Genomic DNA, 25,407 nt, shown 5'->3' on the forward strand with positions numbered 1-25,407 from the left:
CTCGCTGACTACCCTCCAGGCACTGAATTGGGTCCCTTATGGGCATTATGTCATTTAATTCAAACAACAACATTGCAAGGTAGGTACCTCTCTTTTGTGGATAAGAAAAGTGGAGCTCAAAAAATGTCAGTAGCCTGCCCAAAAGTCACACAGCCAGTGAGTAATGCTGGCAGGGCCAGGAGAGGTAGGCAAGGTGCCTCAGACACAAAATGTAAGGGTCGGCCAAGTGCAGGGTCAGCACCCAGGAAGGGGCACCTCACCCACTCCTGGCATTGAGTAACAGCTTGGATTTGGATCCAGGTCTATCTGCATTCTTGCTGTGGCACAGCCCACTCCCGAGGAGATAAGCATTGTACGTAGCAGCAACTCGAAGCTTCCAAAGGAGGGCAGCTCCACGGTGGGACTTCAGGACTCAGAGGGTTGACGAGGGAGGTGCCCCTTCTCCTACAATTAGTCCAGGCAGGCTGTCGCCTGCTCCCCTGGCTTTAATGCAGTCCCTAATCCAGCGTGGAGTTGTGAGGCCGAGGCCAGCAACAGGAAATCTGGCTGCTGATGGCCAGTTGCCAGTTGCCAGGCTCTACTGTCTACTCTGGAGAACTGACCCCAGCCCCGAGTCCTACCTTGCACTTGGCATCAGTGTGTGGTCTCTTCAAACCCACCACTTCTCCTCATGAGGGCAGGGGTCCTTGTCCTCATTTTATTCCTTGGTGGGGAGCTGAGGCTCTGGGAGGTTAACCAGCTTGCCCTGAGTCACACAGCCCGCAGAATGCCCAGCATGTGCCTCAGGACTCAGGCCTCAGGCCTCTTTGCATCCCACCTAATTGCCAAGAGCTAGGTCAAGGCCTAGAAGGGGCTAGAGTCCATAATGGGGAGGGGGGGCAGGAGAAATAGGGAAGAAGGGCTAGGGAGGGAAAGTGAGTCAGGAACAAACGACTTCTAAAATATAATAATTTGGCTAAATTTATACATGTGCAAGAGTTCAGAATGATTCATAATGCATGCAGATTTATGCAAATGGATATGCAAACAAGGCAGGATGGGATGCACAGGGTACCGCTTACCTCTCAGCCACAGCACAAGTGGGCAGGACGAGGTCTCTGTCTCCAGCAGCAGTTTTCCAAGCAAACCACACCTTCAGGTTGACAGGATTTTCTCCTGCAACCTGGCAAAGCCCCGAAACACGGAGTAGCTGGCAGGACTGAGGAGAGGGGCCTAACCACATGCTATCCCTACATTCTACACAGACCGTCTCTGGAACCCCACTGCCACCCACCCCTGCCCCAGGCTTCCCTTCTCTGGGCTAAAGAATTTTCTGCTGCTTTCCTCTCACCAATAAGCCTTCCTTTCCCCTCAGCCTTTTAATTGTCCTTGCCACCGTCTTTATTTCTAATGAGTCAGGAGCAAGGATGGGCCAGTAGCTTCTCAGGCCACCCTCCCTGTGTATCCACAGAAGCCTTGCAGCAGCATGTCAGAGAGGAAATGGCCTCTTCGAGGGGAAATGTGGGGGTTTGGACAAGGGTCTGCCACTGACCGGCTGTGTAGCCTCAGATGAGTTACCTAATCCCTCTGAACCTCGGTGTCCTCGTCTGTCAAATGAATTACTAACAGCTACTATTTATGGCTATGGGCTGGGGTGGGGGTGGGGGGCAGGGGGAGTCATGTGCATTCATGCCTGCCACCTTGTGGGATGTTCAGGAATTAACCCTACCTCCCTCTGCAGACCTACGTCCTCTTCCTTCCCCACCCCAGCCACCCTGCTACAGCCACACATTCCATAGGTTTTCCTGCCTCTTCACTTCTATTCACTTCGCTTCCACCTGACTCCCACCCTCCACCTGTTTCTGCTTGTCTGAGAGTCCTACCCGTCCGTCATCTCGGCCACCCCCAGTGCCACCAGAGCACGCCACTACTACAATGCCTGTCACAGTCCTGTCTCCCTTTTCAGGCTCAGAACACCTGATTGCCCTGACTTTGTGCAGAGATCTGCCACTTTCTCAATGCTTTTACCCATTATCTCTTTTTGATGTTAACCTCCCCTCTATCCTGTGAGTTCAGAAAAGAAGATATGGTTCTTCTTTTTTTTTTTAATATGAAATTTATTGTCAGATTGGTTTTCATACAACACCCAGTGCTCATCCAAACAGGTGCCCTCCTCAATGCCCATCACCCACTTTCCCCTCCCTCTCACCCCCATCAATCCTCCGTTTATTCTCAGTTTTTAAGAGTCTCTTATGGTTTGCCTCCTTCCTTCTCTGTAACTTTTTTTTTTACCCCTTCCCCTCCCCCATGGTCTTCTGTTAAGTTTCTCAGGATCCACATAAGAGTGAAAACATATGAGAAAGACAGATATAGTTCTTTGACTACAGAAGAGGCTAGGACTCTAAGAGGATACACAGCTAGGAAATAGTCCACTCCGTTCATAGAACTCAGAGTCTTCTGGTCCCTCCACTTGGCCTCCCTGATATAGCCGCCTTTATGGTGGGACTTCTCTTCTCATAACTAGGCCTGTCTCTCTAGTTTCTTTGTTAAGCCCCAGGAGGGCCTGGAGCCCATCTCCCATCTCCCCTTATGCACACAGCCCTAAGCCACATCAGTTTTCAGTGAACTACTCCCAGTGCCTGGCGACCCACAGTGGCATTCCACGGAGACCTCAGTCCTTCACCTGCCACATTAGCAATCAGCCAGGCCTCCAGGCTTCTCTCTGCAGAACGGGGCTTAGCTCTGCCTTAGGAGAGCCCCCAGGAGACCCTTCACACGCTTGGAACATGGAACATTTCCTAGAATTGCAGGTGGCGAAAGCCACTGTGTGTGCACACGTACAAAACTGCCTTGCATCTCTTCCTGAACGCTTTTCATAAAGGACCTCGGATCTGAATGCACAGGGACGTGAAAACCTCCCCCGTCCCTTTCCCTGGCAGATGACCTCTGGGGAGGCATTTGTAGCTAGTGTGTAGCTGTCTTCCAGACACGCTGCTTTCCTGGTAAGGGTCACCAACTGAGTTCTTTTTCTCCCATCCTTGTTTGACTTCATCTCAACAACCTAAGAGGCAGCGGAAATAATCCCGCCACACCTCCCCCCAACTCTGTTTTTATGTCTCATGATTGGTTGTTTGTTTTCTGCCCACACATTGCTCTAGAAAGAGTTGCTAGTAGGATGGGAATAAACAGTCTGCTCTCAGAAACACTGCTCACCTCACTCATTCCATGTGGAACTTACTTGTGTCTAGACCCGGTGAGAAAACTTTAAAACTATGTATGAAGTCAATTACTACTACCTTCACCATTAATAATAATAATAATATATAAGTTATAATCATATATATCGTATAATATAATAATATGTAATAACTACTATTATAATAAATGCTTATTATGTATCAGCCACAATTCTATGGCTGCTTGTCTTAATTCCTTTACTCCTCACACACACATGGGCTAAAAGGTAGGTCCTCTTACTAGCCCTATTTTACAGATGTGGAATAGGATAGTTAAGTCAATTGCCTAAGGTCACATGAGTCCTTTGATCTTGGACAGGGAGAGAAACCATAATGGGAAATCCCAGACATTCAGGAAATCATCCCCCCAACACCCCACATTAGAACAGACTCTACCTGTCTTCCCTCTCTCCTCCCTTTCTTTCTCTTTTGTACCCCTTATTAGTTCTTTACCTTCCTACCTCTGTGAATGAGGCAATTCCCTATCCCTCTCTAAACTTGACTGTCCTCTTCTGACCATGGGGAGAGGATCCCTCCTTGCTGACCTCATGGCCTGATGATGTGGGAGAGAACCATCAGGACCACGATGGGGTGCACTGAGCCCACTGGAACCTGCTGGGTTCGAAGGAAAGGAGTCAGTCTTCACGTGCTCTGCTCTGTTGCAGCATCTCGGGCTACGGAGCTGCTGGCGGGAAAGGCGGGAAGAACACCATGATGCGGTCCCACGGCGTGTCTGTGCTGGGCATCTTCAACCTGGAGAAGGGCGACACGCTGTATATCCTGGTCGGACAGCAGGGGGAAGACGCCTGTCCCAGCGTAAGTGCCCAGAGTGGGGACCTTTCCTTCACACTCAACAGGACCTGGGCAGGCCCTCACAGGGCATCTGGACTCTTTCCTTCTGGGGGCTCATATTCAAAGATGGCAGGACTCAGCCCTTGTTCTGCCTACAAATGTCCCTCCATTTCCTGGCCCATTGGGGTACATAAGAAAGTAGGCGGTATGGCTGTTGGAGTTTCACCTCCCCACAGGAACTAAGGCTGAGGCATGGATTTCAAGAGGAACCCTTAAAACTAAAAAGCTGGATCCAACTTGAATGGGCAAATGGTTGTTCTCAGCAGACTACAAGTTGAAGCCCTTTTCCTAAACTTTCTTGCTGGGACACCAACGTCTTTAGCCCATTATTATAAAACTGGAAAATACCAGTTTAAATTTTTTTAAGTTTATTTATGTATTTTGAGAGAGAGAGAGAGAGAGCAAGCAGCGGAGGGGCAGAGAGAGGGAGAGAGAGAGAATCCCAAGCAAGCTCAGCACTGTCATCATGGAGCCCAACATGGGGCTCGAACTCATAAACCATGAGATCATGACCTGAGCCATAACCAAGAGTCAGATGCTTAACTGAGCCATGCAGGCGCCCCAAGAAAATACCAGTTTAAACATTTTCTGCTCAGCTCTAAATAACAGATTCATAGCCACATAATTGTACATAAATGCATAGGGAAATTTCCAAAAGATACAGATAACAGTGGTTGCTTCCTTTTTTAAAAATTTTTTAAATGTTTATTTATTATTGAGAGACAGAGAGATGCAGAGTGTGAGCAGGGGAGGCATAGAGAAAGGGGAGACATAGAATCTGAAGTAGGCTCCAGGCTCTGAGCTGTCAGCACAGAGCCCGATGCAGGGCTCGAACTCACAAACTGCGAGATCATGACCTAGAGCCGAAGTCAGTAGCTTAACCAACTGAGCCACCCAGGCACCCCAGACAGTGGTTGCTTCTGAGGAGGAGACTAGAGTTGGGGTTGCTTTACTAGTGATGTCTGATATCACAAAAAGAATGTATTCATGTAATGTTTATTATCTGGGTGATTAAAACTAAAAAAGAAAAGTTAAAGCCTAGAATCAGAGCTAGAACACCATGCAGTCCACTCTCCCCAATTTACAGATGAGAAAATGGAGACCACAAAGGTGAAGGGACTTTTCCAAAGCCACTCATAATACAGCACAGAGTAGAGGCTCTGGCTCTTGTTTGTGCTGTGCCCTGCGCTTGCCTGGGACTCGGTTTCTATGCCCTTTTCCTTTTCCCCACTTAGAGCCTGTCATCTAACAAGCCAGACTGCCATCCTCTGTAGTCCCAGAAACAGCCTGTCACTCTGGTTTCTGACCCCATTGCAGTATCCACCTGTCAAACAGGGAGCTCTCCAATAGCAGAACTTAAGAAAGCCAACAGTGTTCTAAAATTGCCAGAAGAAGGAGACCCTGAAGCCTAACAAAGGAGCAACCATGCAGAGTCCAGCACGCCAGGTGTTTGCCTCTTGTCTGTGTTGGCGGAGACAGGAGCCTGGTGGTGCCGGCTCTCCTGGCGGGAACTCAGCACCGTTAGGTACTGACCTTAGGTGCTCACCTGAAGCACGGCTTCTGCCCAGGGTGGGGCCAAGGCAGGGAACAGAGTTCTAGTGCCCAGGACCCAGGGCCCCTTCTGTAAGAACTTATTCAAGAGTAGCCTTGGGGGACAGATGTGGGAACAGGGACTACACAGAAAGGAGTACAATTCCACAAAACAAATTCAAGACTCCTAAAAGCTGGGCCGCAGGTTGGGAACGAGGAGTAAAGCACACCTGTCCCCACCCCCACCTTTCAGGGTTAAAACAAAGCAACAGGAGGAGGCTTAGCAGGTGCAATCTTGTGCATGAGAAATGTCTGGACTCCAACTTTTATTTAGCAACTATAATCAGGACTTTCCAACCTGATACAATATATTAAGTCATTAAATTACAGGCTGCTGTAATTTCCACAGGAATGTATTGAGTGCTAATGTAATTCTTTCATCTAAGCAGAAAGATTGCATTGACTTCTGCAAGGGACTTTTACTTGATTGGATTGTAATCAGTTATGTCTTTTCACAGGACCAAGTCCTTTTTTTTTTTTAATTCAATTGTAATCTACTTGCTCCTCAGGGTTGCTGCACTTTATCATTGTATTAATCAACCTACTTGCTCTCAAACTTTGTGAAACCACAAGGAGAGCTCTGAAGAAGTCCATTCTCAGCCAGGGACGGAGAGCAGCCCCCTCTGCTGGTGGGGCCAGGCATCGTAGGAACAAGGGGTGGGGTTAGTTCTGGGGCTTCCCTTTGGCTCCACATCGCGGGAGTCACTGGCAGAGAGAGAAAGAAAGACCTTCATTCACAGCACTAACTCAATCTCCAGTCCTCTCCAGGCAGAAACATGGTGCCTAGAGAGGATCCTCTCAAGAATGGAGTGCACTCTAAGAATTAAACTGCAGGGTTTGGCAGCTTTCCTGGTGTGATAATACACCTGTGTGGAGTCGTTCTTCCTTTGTGCGTGGCTACACTTGAGGCTGGGATGGGCTCTGGCCTCTGGAAACCCCCTCAGCTCCTGCTTCTCCAGTTCCTCCCAAGCCTCATCTGGTGGCATGACCACCAGATCTGGTGGGATGGGTCTCTCAACATCAGCACTATTGACATTTTGGAGCAAATGGGTCTTTGTTGTGATAGGCACTGTAGGCTCTTGAGCAGTATCTCTGGCCTCTACCCACCTGATGCCAGTAGCATCCCCTCCGTGCTGACAATCAGAAATGTGTCCAGACATTTGCCAGGTGTCCCCAAGTCAGCAAAACCACGGGTCTAAATTTTAAATGTCACAACTACCATCACTCGCAAGGCAAATATTGTGAGGCATCAGCCCACACCCAGACAGTCCCCAGTTCATTCACATGTATTCAGCAAATATCTATCAAATACCTTCTCTGTGCCAGGCACTGCTCTAGCAACTTAATATATATCCATGAACAAAGAAAGATCTTTGCCCTGAAGGAGCTAACATTTCCGTTGGGGGAGGAGGGATGAACAATGACTAGTAAACATCAGTCAGTCAGAACACCCAGAAGTGAGAGTGTTTCGGTGAACAGAAGTAGGGTAAAAAGAGTCAGGTGTGTGGGACAGGTTGCAATTATACATAGGGTGGTCAAAGGAAGCCTATTGGACAAATGACAGCTGAGCAGAGTCCTGAAAAGGATGGAACCAGGAAAATATCTGGGGACACCAGCCAAGCAGAAGCCAGGTCCTTGAGGTGGGAGTGTGCCTGGTGTGCTCCCAAAATAACCAGGGTGAGTTGGGGGAGCAAGAGGGAGAGTAGGTGAGAGATGAAGTGATCAGGCCACCATAAGGACATTTTTAAGCCACAGGAGGGTTTTGAGCCTATGGGTGGGAATAAGGTGGGATAAGGAGCTGCTGTGATTTGCCTGTTGTAAGACTCACTCTGGCCATAGACTGAATAGTCCACTTGGGCCCAAGGGAAGAGTCAGCATGATAAATTCAGTGCTTACTACATTAGTCTGGGCAAGAAATGATGATGGCTTGGACAAAGATGTCAACAGTAGCTGAATTCTGGGCATATTTGGAATGCAAAATCAAAAGGGATTTCCTGCCCAACTAGATGAAGAACTGAGACAGAAAAAGGATCAAGGACAACTCCAGGAATTGCACCTGAGCCACAGGAAGGAGGGAGCTGCTGTCACCTGAGCCGGGAATGCTGTGGAAGGAGATTGGGGGCAAGGTTAGGAGAGGTCTGGTGGACAGCCAGGTGGAGACTTCCAGTAGCCAATGGAGATGGGCCACTGGACTTGAGGAGTGAGGTCTAGAGTAGAGATAGAAATTTGGGAGAAGTCAGCATAAAATTGAGCCAGGATGAGATTGACTAAGGAGCAGTACTGATTAAGAGGAAGACCAAAGACTGAGCCCCGGGGACCCCCCAACATTAAGAGGTTAAAGAAAAGAAGAGCAGAGGAGGCTGAGGGGAACAAGCCATGGAGGTCAGAGGAGATTCCAGAGGGTGTGGTCTCCTGGAAGTCAGGTGAAAAAGTCTATCATGGAGATTTGAGCAAGTCTGCCAAATGCTGCTGCTGGGTCCAGCAAGAGGCAGGCTGAGAATCCACCCTTCTTCGCAGCCCATGCAATTTAAAGAAGATGCCCAGGGGCAACGGGGGTTGGGCGAGAGTCTCAGCTCTGGTTAGACGAAAGGCCATCCACTAGCCCAATGGTTCCCTCCTTCCCACTCCTGCAATCTCCAGCCCTCTGCAGATTCTGTTCACAGGAAGAAGGCATTCCCAAGGAATTGAGGCCTCACTGCTGCTGGGCAGAGAGGAGGAAGAAAGTAGGGTCTGAGGGCATGGACCTTCTTAGCACCACTGGTTCATACTGGGCAGCCCCTCAATTTACACTGGAGGAAGCAGGGCCAGGGAGGTGAGATGCTCCACCCAACGTGGCTCAGCAAATCTCCAACAGAGCCAGTCAAGAAGCCGGATTGGACCCCGTATTTTGTGCTCTGCTCTGCCCAGCAGACAGCCCACCTTTGGGTCCGCTGCCCGCCGGGCTCAGCCCTCACAGCATGCCCTGACATTTCATGTCCACCCCAGGAGGCAGTTAGCAGCCCTCCCCCCACCATCCCCCACCTGGACAGCACTGCACACACACAGGAGAAATGTCAGCTCTCGACAACAGCAATTCAGAAGCTTCCACCCACACTAAATCCACTTTAAAAAATATCAAATTATTTCCATCATTAAATCCAAAATGCCATAAAACAAATTGCATCTTGGCTATTTATCTGGAAATTTCTCTAGTACTCATTGCCGGCACCCCTGAGTGCTTTAGCATAAGGAGTGGCTCAAGATGAATTGCCACGTCCACTGGCTGGTTACACAGCAGCATTCAATGGAAATGTGATGTTTCATTGGCCTTGTTTCTAATAAGTGAAAGGAAAGCCATTTTCCCCCGAAGTTGGGTGGATGTTTGGAGTGTTCTTCTTAGCTGCTGTGCCTGACGAGCCGGCTGGCTGTTCCTGAAGCACTACCCTCTTTATTCAGGGATTCCAGGATCCTGGGCCACAGGGATTTCCTGCACATCCCCAGGGACTCCCAGATGCCTGGGCCCACACCAGGACCACGTGCAGGCCCAGAGTACATCTATATAAAATAGCAACAGCCATTTATTCGGTCCCTAACTTGTGACATACTATCCCAGACACCGGTCTGTACCATCCTCAGTAAAGATGCCTGCAGTGTCTGTATTCCCATCCCACACCTGGAGGTCGGAGAGGTGGAGCACCTCCTCCACGGTCCCCCAGGGGTGTCTGCTGAGTCCTGGGGTCACACCCTGTTCTCCAGGATGAATACAGAGAGCTCCATTTAGAGCTGTGCCAGAGGATTTCTGGAGGCAAGAAGCGGGACATTAGATGGGAGGAAAGAGATGTCCAAAATGGAGACATGATTTTCCTGCAGATGGACTGGGAGTAAAATCTGAGCCTGGCCTCACACCGTTGTGTTCTCTTCCCATGATACTTCAAAATGGCAACTTCTCAAAAATTCATTTCAAGGGCTCGCCGCTGCCTAGAGAATGAAGTCTGGCTGGATTCAAGGCTTCTGGCCATTGTCTGACTGTCCAGGTGTATTTCCTTACCCACTCACATTTACACTTCCTCTGCGCTATCTCCCCACCGAGGGCCTTGGCCATTCCCCCTTCAGAGTCCAGAGGATCCTAAGGTGGACTTTTCTGAGCCAAAGAGACTCTTTGTGCGTTTCCTCAAATCCGCACCCCCCCTCACCTCCTTCTCTCTGGGCTCATGCTGCTCTCTTCCCCTGGAATGCCCTTTCCCCATTCTGTTTTAAATCTCCCTATGCTTGAAGGCCCAACTAAACACCACCTCCTACAGGCAGGCCTCCTTGATCACGTCAGCAACAAAATCACTCTCCCTCCCCCAACTTCCCATGCATTTTCCAGCTAAGCTATCCTGTCATCCTTCTCTCTACTCCCTAGTGACAGTTACATGTGTATAGATTTTTTTTTTCTCTCTTCAACTCAACTGTAAGCTATTTGAGAGGTCTTCAGAGCCTGTCATTAAGCTTAGAAGGTCTGTCTGCTGGGAAGTAGAGAACCTTGGACACAAACCTGAGGTGCTTTTTGTTCCCACAGACAAACCGGTTAATCCAGAAAGTCTGCATTGGAGAGAACAACGTGATAGAAGAAGAAATCCGCGTGAACAGGAGTGTGCATGAGTGGGCAGGAGGGGGCGGAGGAGGGGGCGGAGCCACCTACGTATTTAAGGTAAGGTCGGCTGTGCCAGCTTCCCATGGGTGGTGATGTCCGCGAATCGTGGACCCACCACAGTGGGTTCCCACGATGGCCCTGGGGATGAAACACCTCAGGTGTCCTCAGCCCCATTTAAAGATGAGCAAACCGAGGCCCAGAGGGACATAAGCGTCCCTGTCTGTCCAAGAACCAGCAGGTTCTTCTCTCGCTGATGTCACCAGGCAGGCCCTACCCCAGAGTTCCAGAGGGTCCCCTGGTGCCCTCCTCTGTCCTAAGGTGGGGTTTCTGACATGATGAAACCCAGGCCAAGGCTTCTTGCTCGGTCCTTCCGCCAGGACAGTGATGCCGAGGGCTTAATCTTGAAGTTGTGGAGGTCAAAGCCAGAAACCCTGGAGAGCAGGGAGGAAAGTGGGAGCAGAGAGACCCGCTTCTGAGCACCAGCACCCAGCCCTCTGAGGCTAGTGTGAGAAGCTTCAGGAAAAGCCCCATCCCCACCTCCTGGTGTTGGTATATTTATATCTCCCGGCACTTTGGCTTCTCTGATTGAACCCTGACTGATTCAGGAGCTGGGGGAGGGTGGGAAGGGGGGTGGGTGAGAGCTAATTGGTGGCGGTAGCATGAGGTCAGACCCCTCAGACCACCGAGATGTCACCCACGGCCCAGCAAGCGCTCAGACGCTTTAAACACTGAAGTGGCTCAGAGATCCCCATAGTGGAAGCCCAGCTCTGTTTCTCAGTCTGTGAACATCTCCCCGGGCAGATGAAGGATGGTGTTCCAGTGCCCCTGATCATTGCAGCTGGCGGTGGCGGCAGGGCCTACGGGGCCAAGACAGACACATTCCACCCAGAGAGACTGGAAAATAACTCCTCGGTTCTGGGGCTGAATGGCAATTCCGGAGCCGCAGGTAAGGCACCGCAAGCCCGCCCTTTCCCAGGACGTGCCCCCAGGACCGCAAGAGCTTGGGCTCGGCTGGTCGCCATTGCACCTGCACCTTGGTTGCTGGCACTCGAGAAGCTGGGAGCTCTGGATATTGGTACCAATATCCAGGGAGGAAGGGCATCCCACGGCTCAGGGACCTGGAGTCATCTTCACTGACCTGGGGTTTGGATTCCGGGCCACTGGGAAAAGGAGACAGGCAGCAGCATTAGGACGGGCAGCCCAGGCTCCCTGAACTTCATCAGATCCAACTGGATATGAGTGGATGGAAGAAGTATGGGCAGAGTCAGGGCGCCCCTCCCCCCACACCTGGAGGCCCTCCGGTCGGTGCCTCCAGGCCCTGGGCTACTAGATCACACATCCCGCTGGAAAATCTCTTTTGGGAATTGCCACGGTTTGCCAATCCGTGCTCGTTAGTGAGAGCCAGCCACACAGAAATAGGAGACAGACATTGACGCCGTGTCTGAAGAGAAAATGCAGTTCATTTTTGTATTTTCTTTTCTCCACAATCAGACCAAGGATCTCAGAAGGCATATAAGATTTGAGATTAATGAAAACAAGTCCTCAAACTTTCCCTACAAGTGAGAGATGGCTAGAAGAGAAGGGAGAGTGGGAGTAGGGCTTGGGTGCTTGGTGAAGACCATCCAGCGATGTTCACAGCGGCAGTTAAGAACTCTCCAAGCACTTCCACATCTGTTGTACGTGTGCTTCTCAGCACCACCCGCAGGGCTTTGCCGTTGTACTATTATTCCCATTTTACAGAAGAATCAATGAGCTCATAGAGTTGGTAGATTTTTTTTTTCTCCAAATAGCCAAACTGTTTCATACTCAGTCCATTGTTTAAAACACTGCTGTGGTTCATTTGGGTTTTTTTCTCTTTATGCCGATTGTTTTCTTTTCCACACATTTGCTTAAAAGCTGTAAGATGGAGTGAGGGATTAGAAACCATCTCAGCCGGGAACGCTGCAGGGCGCAAGGGTACAGTGGCAGGTGCAGGGGAGGGAGGGAGGGTGGGCACAGGGGAGGGCGGGCAGACATGGTGCCAGGTCTCATGGCCCCCGCTTCAGGTCCCTAATGGAGCTGGAGGGCCTTCCCTTAGCCACGAGATGTCAATGGCCCTGAAAGGCCCACATTCTGCCCTTCAGCTGGAGGAAAGGAAGCCAGCACCCTGTAGCTTTCAAAGCTGATTTGCCTGGGGGCCTCAATTCAGCTCTGATTGTCCATTCTAGATTGAGCTTGTTCCTGACCTTGGCCTCCTCTCCTAAAACGAAGCTCCCTCTCTCTAGCACAGTGGTGATCCCCAGCTGCAGCTCCCCCATGTAGACATCCCTCTGCTGCCCCCTCAGGGTCCAGACGAACCTCTGCCACTCATTCTTCCAGACCGCCCTTCCCGGCCAGTTAACCCTCATGGTTCTGCAGACTCAAGCACTGCTGTTTCTCCAGGTCCTTGCTACCACCATCTGCTGGAACAGAAAGGACTTTGGGGTCTTTTGGAGTAGAGTGCCTGTTGAAATATCATACAAAACAACATAAGGGGAGAGAATGGGGGTCCCGGAATCTCAGGGGCCAGCAGAAGAGATTGATTGTAATCAGCCTGTGGCCTTAAGATAAAATTGCATTCAACCTCAGTTCTGTAAATAGCATTTCCTTTGCAAGAGTTCAAAGTAGCCCCCAGGCCTTTGGAAGCCCAGCTCCAATGGTAGCTGTCTTCCCAAGGGTACTGCCCATCCCTTCCCCCAACTCCTCCCCCCCCCACAACCCCCCACAACCCCATCACCTTTCCTAAGCTTCAGAGCGTGAGGCCCTGTGCACACACGTGTTCACCTCATGCCCAACGATCCCTACACGTCGTGGTTTCTGAAGCATTTTGCACACTCGTTGTCTTCTTTGGTCCAAACATCAACCCAATGAGGCAAGTCTTATTATCCCCAAGTCACAGGTGAGGAAACTGAGGCTCAGAATGGAGAAGTTCTTGTCCAGGAAGCAATAAAGCCCATTGGTTTGTCTGGCCTAATCCAGGGTTCCTGCAAAAGAACTTCACTGCAGTGACCCCAGCGGGGCTCTGACAGTTGGCTGCCCAAGGACCGGTGGGTCCCGGTTCTTGTTGGATGGGAAGCACTAATGAAACAAAGTCCCAGCACTTCAGGGGTTGGGGGCATGGAAAAAAGGCAGAGGAGTGGGTTTAGTTGTCATGCTACCTGTCCCCCCCTCCCCCATCCCTAACAAAGCACACTCCCCAACTTTTAATCCAAAGGCCTGATGGGAAGCAGGGGTGTGAGGCGTGGTCCCATCTGGATATGTATGTCTGTGGCCAAAGCAGGTCTCACTAGGGCAAAGGGCATGGCTCCTGTTTTTCCAGCTGTGGATTCTGAAGCCCCCAGGCCCCACAGGCCCTGGGGCGGGAGCAGGCATCCTCAGAGCATACTGCATCCTGCTTCCTCTGCCAGATCCAGCGGCTGACCTCACCTGGCCAGCATCCTCACTTGGGGTTTTCTCCGTGTCTCCTGCAGGTGGTGGAGGTGGCTGGAATGATAACACTTCCTTGCTCTGGTCTGGAAAATCTTTGCTGGAGGGTGCCACCGGAGGACATTCCTGCCCCCAGGCCATGAAGAAGTGGGGGTGGGAGACAAGAGGGGGTTTCGGAGGGGGTGGAGGGGGGTGCTCCTCAGGTGGAGGAGGCGGAGGATATATAGGTAAAGATGATTCGTGTTCAAGGTGTCACTCCCTCCCCTCTTAGTCCTAGGTACTCCCTGTCCTCTCCCTCGCCCTCACCTGCCCCTCCCTCGGCCCACCTCACCTGTGGACTGTGATGTCACTGTGCACGCCTACCTCTCAGCCCCACAGGACCAGCCAGAGGCAGGGTGTTGCCTTCCGAGCCAGCATCCTGCCTCGAGGCTTCAGTAGCAACAGCTTCAAGATCTTATGTGTTCTTGAGGCCCCCCCTCCCCCAAAGCCAATGCTAAAGGGGCTTTGATTTCCCCGGGCTGTTCTCTGAGCCACCCCCAGGTCGTGTTGGCACGAGAACCTTGGAGGCCAGACTCCCCAGCCCCGTGCCTCCCTTTGGATGGCCTGGCCTGAGTCTTCCCTTCCCTGCCCCAGCCCACCAGCTTCCAGAACCCCTCTCCATGCTGATGGGCAGCACCAGCCCAAACCCTTCAGCCAGCAGCCGGCCACTGGCCCCAGCTCTCCTCCGAGCTTCAGAGCAGAGCAGAATAGCCTTCTGAAGCCGAGAGGCTGGGAGATAGCAGCTCCACCCTCCCCACAGATTAGGACACAATGCATGCATATGCTGTGATGTTCTGTCTGTTTTGCTTCACGCTGTGTGTAAGATGCTCGTGTTAACCAGATGCTCTTCTTTCCCAAACTCTGGGTGGGTGGGAGGAGCCTGAGGGGGGAGCCCAAAGATGACCCAGCCCAGCTGAAAGGAGGGACAGGAGCCTAACGGCACAGGGGCCCATCCCCCCATGTCCACCCCTTACACGATGGGACTGGAGAGCAACCCCTCAGTGCCACTGCCCTGGCCAGTCCTGGAAGAGGTGCCAAGGGTCTAATCCAGCCTGGGGACACTAGACCTCTTCTGACTCCTGTTCACATGAACTGCTTCCTAGCAGCCCCGTGCAGGGGTGGGGACGCCCTGGTGGGAGCTGGCCTGGACCTGGAGGGAAAGTGGTCCTCACACGCAGCATCTACCTGAGCCAAACCCCAAGCACAGCCCCTGTGCCCCGGGCCTCCCTTCCCTCCCCACCGCCCCGCCCCTAGGCCCCTCACCACCCCGAGGCCCATGCATGCCCCGCTGATGTGCAGATGTGTTGAGACTTGGGCCCGAGCCTCTCTGCGTTAAACTCTCCTCTGATTTGGCACAGGCGGCAACGCGGCCTCAAACAATGACCCCGAGATGGACGGGGAGGACGGGGTTTCCTTCATCAGTCCACTGGGCATCCTGTACACCCCAGCTTTAAAAGGTATCCCCTCTGCCAGGAGGCAGAACCGACCTCCTCGGGCCAGTTCTTCCACCAGATAAAACCTCAGGGCTACTGGTATGAGGCCAACGTACAAAGGCATGATTGTGGGTCCCTTACAGGCAAGTCTTCCTAACACTCATCTCAGCAAGTTTTTCTGGAAGTCAGGATGTGTGGCCCGATATGCACTTGGAGGTGGAAGACTGGCTTCCAGGCAGGTGGGACCTAGAAAATGCAGCAGTGATAGTCCCCTTACCTGTGCCAGCCAACCTGAGGGTCATGCACTTGGACCTTCCCATCTGCCTACAAAAACGCAGCCACGTGTCCTCTGAGCTCCATCAGATGCATCAGGGACTTTCCTATACACAGTGGTGCTTCATTGGCATCAGTGGGACATAGGGACAGGGACCAGAGAACCAGCACTGACCAGCTGGAGATAAAACACCGAGGCCGGGAACGGGGTACAGTGTGGTCTTTGCTGCCTCCACCTGAGGCTGATCCTCCCTTCTTGTCACCAGTGATGGAGGGCCATGGGGAAGTGAATATTAAGCATTACCTAAACTGCAGCCACTGTGAGGTAGATGAGTGCCACATGGACCCCGAGAGCCACAAGGTCATCTGCTTCTGTGACCATGGGACAGTGCTGGCTGAGGATGGTGTCTCCTGCATTGGTAAGAGGGAGTTGAAGGAGGTGACAGAGAAGGGGCCCAGACTGTGAGCCCATGGCGGCTACCGCTGGTCTCCATGATTCTGGAACACCTCAGATGTAGTCTTGTTGGCTTTCTGACCCCCATCTGCCTGCCCCAACACGGGTGCTCTAAGGACTGGGCAAAGGGACCTGTGTGTGAAAGGCAGGTCGTGGCTGATGAAGGAGCCCCAACACATCTAGTGACACCCCTATCCCAGGGTGTGGGCCCTCACGTACTCACCAAGGGGCCATCCTGTCTCCACTGGAACACCCCCAGTGCTTGGGCCATCGACACCCCCAGGGCACGCTGTCCCCTCCAGAGTTCCAAAGTCAGACCCTGTTCCTTTCAATTTCCACCCTGAGGTTTACTACTCGCAAAGCCTTTCAGGTGCTGCAGGCGTTTGAAGACAGGGCTCTGTCCTCTTCCTGCAAACCTCCAGGTGAAACAACCCATTTGTTTCCCTCAGTTCACACAGAACAGTTTTGTCTCCTCCCCATCCTGTGTCCCATGTCTGCAGGCGTTCCGATACCAATGTCCTTTTGAGATGTAGTGCCCAGGACCAGGCAGGATGTCCCAGAGTGGTCTGTGCCAGTGTGCACCCGGACCCCGCTTCTGCACTCAGGGCCCAGTGCTTGCGGAACTACAGGCAGTGATTGAGCCTCCAAGTGTTACTGACGGTCACCCTCAGTTCCTGGGTCATACCGAGTCTGTGGTCCCCTAAGTCCTCTGAATCTCCTCTACAGCCACTATTGGCTCACCTTCCCACCCTCATCCTGTCCTTGTGCAGTTGATGCTTAGGATCGATGTCCAGAATTTGATACTTATCCCTGTCACATGTTCCCTCCAACCAAAAGCTACTGTTGAAAGTTGTAAACCAGATTTACCCCACTTTCTGCCCCCACTCTCTGCAAACAAAGGCCCCCAAGGTGGAGGAGGAGCAGGTGGCACTTGTCCTGGCTGGGGAGGGCATTTCTCTCTTGGAGCTAGCTCATAGGACAATCAGCATTGTCACTGGTGCCCCATGGGATCCTGTCTTGCAGTGTCCCCCACACCTGAGCCCCACCTGCCGCTCTCGCTGGTCCTCTCTGTCGTGACCTCAGCCCTTGTGGCAGCCCTGGTCTTGGCTTTCTCCGGCATCATGATTGGTGAGTGTGCCAGAGTCCCGGGGCTTCCAAGGGGGTGGGAGGTGGCAGGAAGGCAGATCTGGCAGAACAGAACAGCATTTCAGGCTTTGCCATGGATGCCAAGGTATCACTCTGGGTGGGTGGTGATTAGAGCAGCCCAGGCCAGGCCAAAAACCGAAGCCCCCTCTCCCAGCCCCCTGGCTCCCCAGAGGAACTGCTGATGCCACACCTCAACCCCCTGTAAGGCCTCCTGGCTGCTCTAGGAGAGGTGGGGAGGCACTCTGCAGAGGGGACACAGTAGCCAAAGCTCACCCCCACCCCCAGAGTTCATTTTCAGCTGTCATCAGACATGGGCTTCAGTGGACACGTGGCTTGGCTCACTCCCCAGGGACCACCGCCAGCCCCACCATTCCCCATCTCAAGCAGACAATGCAAAGTTGCTTTGTAAGTGTTTCTGTTACGCCTGTGAGCCAAGGTGAGCTGATAGGCAGGTCTCAGAGGGCTCAGCACGGTCCAGCCAGGTTCTTACTCTGGCAATGCCCAGGGCAGGTGGATAGGTACACGAAGGAAGGCAGAGGGGGAAGATCCGCACAGGAAACACTTTTAGACCCTTCACAGTGGGCGGTGGGGGTTGGGGGTGGTCAGGGAGATGGCAACGTGTGTTATTCCCAAACGATGCCATCCTTCAAAGGGACAGGATAAGGTGAGCTAACACTTGTTGTGCACGTCCTACGTGCCAGGCGATTTACACATTTTAGTTCACCCAATCCTCACTTAAGCCTACGATCACGGTTGGTGCATTTCATAGAGGAGGGGACTGAGCACACAGCCGCTGACCCACTTGCCCTGGCCCCGTAACTGATGGGGCCGAGCTTTAGAAACAGAATCCACCCTGGGCATCTCAGTTTCGTTCCGCCTCCAGTGAACTTTGCCCTACAGGATGTTCTCACATATAGCAATAGCAGGGGTAATGATCACGTGCACTGGTAGAGCTCTTTAAAATTTTTCAAAACCATTTTCTGTTGGTGAATTCACTTCATTATGACCTCCTGAGGGGCTGGGGGGTGGGGAGCGTAGGGGACAGGCAGGAGTTACTGTCTCTGCTGACAGAGAAGGGGGCTGAGGTCCAGAGAGGTAACATGACCTCACACTGTTGTTCAGCTTGTAAGTGATAAAGGTGGAATTAGAATGCAGGTCCTCAGGCACCAGTGAGAAACCTCCTCACTCTGTGGCAGTTCTCCCCGTGGCTGGGCAGTTTCCAACTACGGGAAGCATAAGTGATCAAGAGACCCAGATGCACTCTCAACTCCACTGCCATGTTTTTCCCACCCAACGACAGGGCTTAGCAGAGATTCTAAGGCAGGCCCATTCCTGGGAGACACAGGACCCCTCTGATGGCTGACTTTGGCTCCAGACCTTTCAGCGGTCTTGCTGAAACCTCTTTAGACTGTGTAGCTGTCCAGGTCTTTACTCACCCTTCCCTCAAGCTCCCACACTTGGGGTCAGTGCCTGATGGCTCTCTCAGCCTTCCCTCCCCTCTTCCTCTCAACCATTTCCCCTGATGAAATCCTTGCATGTTTAATCCCACCTTGGGTCTGCTTCTTAGAGGACCTCCAACGAATGGGTTTCTGCCCCTGCGTGACACATTAAAACCTTTCCCCTTTGTATGATTTCAAACTTTACACTAACTTTAAGTGACCTGTCAGTTAAGGGACGCTTTCATATCCATAATCATTTTGTTAGTGTTACTAAGCGCGATGGAAATGTTTAGGTCCCAGAGGAGGAGATGGAGATCCAGGAAGGCTTCCTGGAGGAGGTGGCCTGAGCTAGGCTTCAAGGGCCAGGCTGCCTGGTCCAGGCCACGTTGCAGCTGACCTTCGTCTGTCTGTAGTGTACCGCCGGAAGCACCAGGAGCTGCGAGCCATGCAGATGGAGCTTCAGAGCCCTGAGTACAAGCTAAGCAAGCTTTGCACCTCGACCATCATGACTGACTACAACCCCAACTACTGCTTTGCTGGCAAGACCTCCTCCATCAGTGACCTGAAGGAGGTGCCTCGGAAGAACATCACCCTCATCCGGTGAGTGCCCCACCACTGTCCTCCGGGGTGGTGGGGTGGGGGAGTTCTAGGGGGCTGGATGTCATCCCTGCACCACGGATCTTTCTAGGCACAAGAGGCCAGCAAAGCAACCCCTCGGGGCATTTCCAGCCCTCCCAGAGGGAGAAGGGTTAATGTTTAGGGCCATTTGAGGAGGTATTTAATTGCTTAACATCCTATACATTCATGGCATTTGTACAATGAGAAGAAGACAAGACAGGAGGGAATCAGGGCGTTCCTCAGAATCCACCGAAGCGCTCCTTCCTGAGCCTTCTGGGTCCCTCCCTCCTCTAGGGGAGCACCGTGCCCCTCCTCTGAGCTTCCAGAGCACTCCATGCCTTCCTCCATCATTCACTGAGCTCGCTTTACGGGAGTGTCTGCCCGTGACCTGTCCCTCCCCAGGGATCAGGAGCCTCTCCCCAGGCAGGGCGTGTCTTAGTCACTTTTATGACACTGGCAAATATCAAAAACTCAGTCTTCATTGAGTGAGTGGATATTCAACCAGTGTTCTGAATCCTATTGGAACCTTTCTTGCCACTTTTCAGATAAAGCAGTAGGAGGCCTGGGATGGTACGGCAAAGCCAGGTCGAGGGTGTTACTCTTAAGCGTGTACGTGACCCCTGCCCCTTGTGTACCTCTTTCTCATGACCCACCCCCCTGCCTCATCTTGCCTTTTCCTTTGCACAGGGGTCTGGGCCATGGTGCGTTTGGGGAGGTGTATGAAGGTCAGGTGTCTGGAGTGCCCAGTGACCCAAGCCCCCTGCAAGTAGCTGTGAAGGTAAGAGGCAGGCTCCATCACGGGCCTGACCTTGACCAGCAGTCTCTGTGGGCCTCAGCTCTCGCCTGACAGCCTCTCACCCCTGCTGCTCACAGCCTTCTCCCCCTTTCCACCCTCCCCTTCTGTGTCCAGACGCTGCCTGAGGTGTGTTCTGAACAGGATGAACTGGATTTCCTCATGGAAGCCTTGATTATCAGGTAAAGCCACAGAGAGACGCCCCCATCCCTGTTAGACGTTCTTGTCTAACTGTCTCCAAGGGAAACAGCACTGTCCTCCAGCATCCCCTTCCTCTCCACCAGGGGACTCCCTAAAATTCTTGGCACATCTTACCAGAGCGAATAGCCCCAGGTGGTTGTCTGAGGAAAAAAAAAACCTCTGTGGCCTAATAATTCAATAGATATCCCTCTGCCTTCACCTAGCACCCCTGTGTCATCTGTTGGGTTTTTCCCCCTTTTTCTTAATAGAGCATGCTAGTTTTTGACAGCGGAAGATACATTTTCCCTGCAAGTAAGCCTTCCACAAGGCCCTTCACCAATCCCAGCTCTTAGATCTCATGTAAAGGAAGTGCGTCCCTAACATGAGGGAGGCCACCACACCCTGTTGCACACCGGGCTTGCACCCTTCAACATGTGGCTCTGGGGCCCCTCACTGGGAATCTAAGTGCCCAGCGCTCCAGAGGGCATGCGTTCTGACAGAAGATGGCCTTTAACAAGGATGCAGGTGTTTGACCTTGAGATCTGGCCGCGCTCATGGCCTCCTGTTACACTGGAGAGCCTCAAACATCCTGACACATTGGGGTGACCTGGGGCCCCCCCTGGGCGAAAGTGGTAGGGGAACAAGGCCAGGGCAGTATGCGATGCGCCCGTGGTGTGCCTGAAGCCACAGGAGGACGCCACGAGCAGGCTCAGCACCTTGCTTAAAAACTAGCATACTTTGTGATTACACATGTAATCCATGATTATTGAATATAGCTTGGAGAGAATAAGATTATATGGAAGGGGACCCAAATCATTCCATCTCACTGTTGCTGAAAACCCATCACTGCTATATTTCAGTGTACAGCGGGTGTGTGCTTCAGCTCTGCGTGCAGTTCCCACGCGGGGTTCACCAGCCCCACGGCCCCATGTGTCCTAATAGGACCACATTAACAAGAAAACCCAGGGGCACCTGGGTGGCTCAGTCGGTTAAGCTTCCGATTTCGGCTCAGGTCATGATCTCGAGGTTCGTGGATCTGAGCCCGACGTCGGTCTCTGTGCTGACAGCTCAGAGCCTGAAGCCAACTTCAGATTCTGTGTTTCCCTTTCTCTGTGTCCCTCCCCTGCTTGCACTCTCTCTCTCTCTCTCTTTCTCTCAAAAATAAATAAAACATTTAAAAATTTTTTTTCATAAATAAATTTAAAAAAGAAAGAAAACCCAAATCTTGGGACCTCTTGGCCAGACTTAGCACCTCCCCATGAGCACCCAAGGGGGATGCACGTGGCCTTCCTCCTCACTCTCCTTCACATGCGGTCACGTGGCAGGGCTCGCTCAGTCCCTGGAGGAAGCAGCTTCTTCAGCTTCTCTGCCTAGGGCTTTCTCGAAGAACTCACACGTGAATCCTAGCGAGCAGCCCATGCACCAATGTCCAAGACACTGGCTGCTCCCTTGTTCCCCCACCCACCCTACTTCCTTCCTGAGCACCTCTCCAGCCTCCAACCCAACACTCCCATGCGGACTGAACTCCCGCCCCGCCCGCTCCCTGGTTCTTCCACCTGCTCAAGGGTGACACTCTCCCCAGCCTTGGCTCATGCTACCCACATTTACAGAATGCACTCACATAATGCAGCTGCTGAAAACATGACTTTGTATCCTGCTTTTCCCACTTAAGATTTTCCCAGACTCAGCTCCGTTAAATTTGGTTACCCCCCCCCTCCTCTGCTCTGCAGCAAATTCAACCACCAGAACATCGTGCGCTGTATTGGGGTGAGTCTGCAAGCCCTGCCCCGATTTATCCTGCTGGAGCTCATGGCGGGAGGAGACCTCAAGTCCTTCCTCCGGGAGACCCGTCCTCGCCCGGTGAGTGAGAACTGGTTTTTTAGTGGTTGTACCAGGGAATGGAGCAGAGGGTGGAAACAGCAGGAGTGGACAGCCTGAGAAGCAACATACTCAGTGGGACCAAGGGAGTTGGCCTCTGGGCTTGGATCTGGGGGAATGGCCAGGAGAGATTGGACAAAATGTGGACGATGGCCGAGGCCACCCCTGGGGAGCTTGCGCAAGGCTTGTGCAATGGGTCCTCTAGCCTGAATCCATTTTGTGACCTGTTGACTCTGGAAAACCAAACCAGGGACAAGCACAGAGGGGGACTTTCATGCCAGCCATGTCGTTAACTCAACTGATTTGGGGCAGATCATTCTACATCTACTCATTCTGAATCCCACTATCCTCATCGCTTAAGTGGGGACATCCTGACCTTGTAGTTTTACTGTCAAAATAAAATACTTATAAAGTATATTGTGAAATATTTTTGAAGGTTCTGCATGTGTGTCATGATTAAGTGGCTGGAGCTTGTAGGTGAAGAAACCTAGATGGACCCCAGGAATGCCATATCCTAGCCCCACTTGGCCATTAGACAGCGATGTGGCTTCGGACTGTGAACCCCCTAACCTCAGTATCTGCAGGGTGAAATCCAAGGGCTGGACTAGAACATCTCGGAGGTGGGTTCTAAATTAGAAGGTGTAGCACACTGGGCACACTCAGAGTCCAGCTGCCCACTCCTGTCCCTGCCAGGGCCTTCAGGAGGCCCTGAGCACCAGGAACTGGAGCAGACCAGACCCCTGAGTTAGGACCCAGCTTCCTCAAGTTGCCGCTGGACCATGAAGACCACAGGGAAGACTTGTATCCTCCCCACCCCCAGGAAAGCAGAAAAAGACGACAGCCACCTTGCTACGAAAAGCCCAGAACTGAACACTGTGTTCTCAGGTACTCAAACTGGAGGCGGAAACCTTGCAAGTTCACACCTGCTCTAACCCCCACCGACAGTCAGGCTGCATCTAGAAAACCTTTGCCCTGGCAGCCTCCCCATACCATTCCTGTAAGCCTCTGGGTGACCTGTCTCAGCATCTAAGAAGAATCGGGTCTAACTCCCTGAAAAGATGAATGTGCGCACCTGAGCAGACCTAGTGGGAGAAGGGGGGGGGGAGACCAACCCCCATCTCATAATAATCCTCATCAGCACTGTCTTCATCTTCCTCATAGTTGCCACGTTTCTAAAAAAAAAAAAAAAAAAACCCTATGAAGTAGATGGTGTAGATCTCAGCTTAATTTTACAGATGAGAAAACTGGCTCACAGAAGCTATGTGACTTGCTGAGGCCACACAGGAAGTGGAAGAGTTGAGACTAGAACTCAGGACTTGTGACTGGCTCCCCATTCAGTGCTCTCTCCAGCCTATTATGCCGTTTATCTCAGTGCTCCTCTTTGGGAAGCCATGGAGCCAAGATGAGCTCAGGTCGTTGACAGCCAATACCCCCAGCTATGCAGACGTCTGTGCCAGGGTCTGGACACCAGCCTCAAAGGCTTTCCACCACCACTCAGGAAGGCAGAGCCTTCAAGTCCTGTGCTCTGAGATTCTCAGCAGTGCTTTTGGCAGAGGTCAATAGGGCCACAAAACATCACGCTCTGGAAAGAGGCTTAGTTCTGATTTTCCTACTGGACATTCCTGAGGCTTGAGGAGAAGGAGGTATTGTGCATGCAAAGGACAGATGTCCTTGTAAAAGGGATCTGGGACCCCATCACTTGGCAAGCCCAAGGACGTCAGGGATGGGGAGCTTCTGTGTCTCTTGCAGGCAAAGGCATCTGTCTCTCTTTTGATGGTAATGATGATTTGAATATCGTCCCAAAGAGCAAAGGTGTAGTTCATGGGCACCTCCCAATGCTTCCTACCCCCAAGGAAGCTCAGAGCAAGGAACCTGGTGCCAAGTTGTGACCTCTAACTGCAGGCACTGCCAAGGGATGCCCAAAGCCAGAAGAGGGTCGACTCTAGTTGGGAGAGCTGCTTCTGAGGGTCAGGGTCCCACTCACCAAATCCACTCTTTTAACCCTTGACCCCACTCTTCCTTCATGTGGCTCTCCTTGGCAGCCATGCCCCCAAGCCTTTGAAGCACCCCAATCATCCTGCTCCTCACCTTCATACACACCCACCCATCCCAGGCGAGCTGGTCCCTCCTGAGATGCCTGCCCACGAGAGGTGATTTAAATGTTGGGCTAGAGCCCTCCAGGGTGAGCCCATGCGCATGTGTTCCTGGCAGCAGCTTCCTAGGGGTTGGGGAGATTTGCTGGGCATTGTTACGGATTCTCAGAGCCACAAAATCCAACTGAGCAGAGTAAGGATCAGGTTGACTGTGAGGAAGGAACATGCGTTGTAGTGGACAGAGGGGGCCAAATATCAGTAAGCCCTGTACATGACGAAGAAGGGAAGGATTGGCTAATGGGCATCACAGCTGGAGAAATACACACCCCGAAAGATGGTGGGTTGAGTTGCCACACTTGCTGGATTCAAAGGCCTGAGTTACACCTGATTCATTTGTTTCAACCCCCGAGACTCTCGGGGCTTACCCGATGACCTGCCATTTGAGGCGCTTGGCCGGGCATCCAGAATCAGACAAGGTCTTGGTCCTGTCTTCCTGCCATCCCTGGGGTTCAGCAGTTCCATAGACTCTTAGGATTGAAGCACCTCAGAGATGGCCCGAGGGACTCCAGCTTCAGATGGACATGAAGTGATGGAACAGATGTACAGACACAGTAGGACAGAACGGATACCCTGGAAACAACCATGTCTGTCATGGAAACAGAATGCATGGGTACAGATGAAAACCTCATTTGGTCCCAGGACTCCACCTTCTCAAGAAGGAAAGACCCTGTTTAATGTCAAAATAATTTTACAGGACCAATCTTTATTCAACAAATATTTATTGAGAGTTTAATATATGCCAGATATGGGCTAATAGCTGTCCTTTGGTATCCATTGATTTAATCAATAACAAGAGAAGCCATTAAGGATTCAGTAATCTCTCAATTAAAGGTGGCAGTCCAGTAACCACAATAGTGTCTGTGCCTGTCCGGAACATGGCGATGCCTCTGGTAATGGCTCTAGAGAATATGCTCAGTACACGGGAGGAGGCTCCCGGAGGTCACAGAACACAGGTGAGAACCTCACAGAACACAGCCTCCCCTTGGCTCCCGGAGGTCACAGAACACAGGTGAGAACCTCTGCTTTGGGCTAGTGTCCAGGTGTAAATCTTTGGCTCTGGTGTTGCCATACCGCTGCTGGCTCCAAAATGCTTGAAGGGGCAAGTAGGTGCCAGTGAAGAGTTGGCCACACCAGTGAATCCGTGAAAACAACAACAACAAAAACAAAAGCCTGATTCCAACTCCTTCTTTGTCCAGGATAGATACAAATGCCATTGGACATCCCAGCTACGCTCTGCATTGCTAGTTTCATTATCAGTTTTGACACAACATCTACACCTCCCCCC

General features: G+C 52.0%; 1 protein-coding gene across 1 annotated transcript in view; it reads left to right on the top strand.

Moving 5' to 3' along the window:
• Positions 1 to 15,122: 15,122 nt before the first annotated feature.
• The window catches only part of ALK (ALK receptor tyrosine kinase), a 34,322-nt gene continuing 24,037 nt past the window's right edge, over positions 15,123 to 25,407 (top strand). The window contains exons 1-7 of the mRNA XM_032592702.1: positions 15,123 to 15,212; positions 15,728 to 15,880; positions 16,939 to 17,043; positions 18,914 to 19,100; positions 19,806 to 19,896; positions 20,029 to 20,093; positions 21,822 to 21,951. Of these exons, the coding sequence (XP_032448593.1) occupies positions 15,146 to 15,212; positions 15,728 to 15,880; positions 16,939 to 17,043; positions 18,914 to 19,100; positions 19,806 to 19,896; positions 20,029 to 20,093; positions 21,822 to 21,951 (798 nt within the window). The 5' untranslated portion in view covers positions 15,123 to 15,145. The remainder of the gene's footprint in view (positions 15,213 to 15,727; positions 15,881 to 16,938; positions 17,044 to 18,913; positions 19,101 to 19,805; positions 19,897 to 20,028; positions 20,094 to 21,821; positions 21,952 to 25,407) is intronic.

Source organism: Lynx canadensis, chromosome A3 (assembly GCF_007474595.2).
Source record: "Lynx canadensis isolate LIC74 chromosome A3, mLynCan4.pri.v2, whole genome shotgun sequence".
Lineage (NCBI taxonomy): Eukaryota > Metazoa > Chordata > Mammalia > Carnivora > Felidae > Lynx > Lynx canadensis.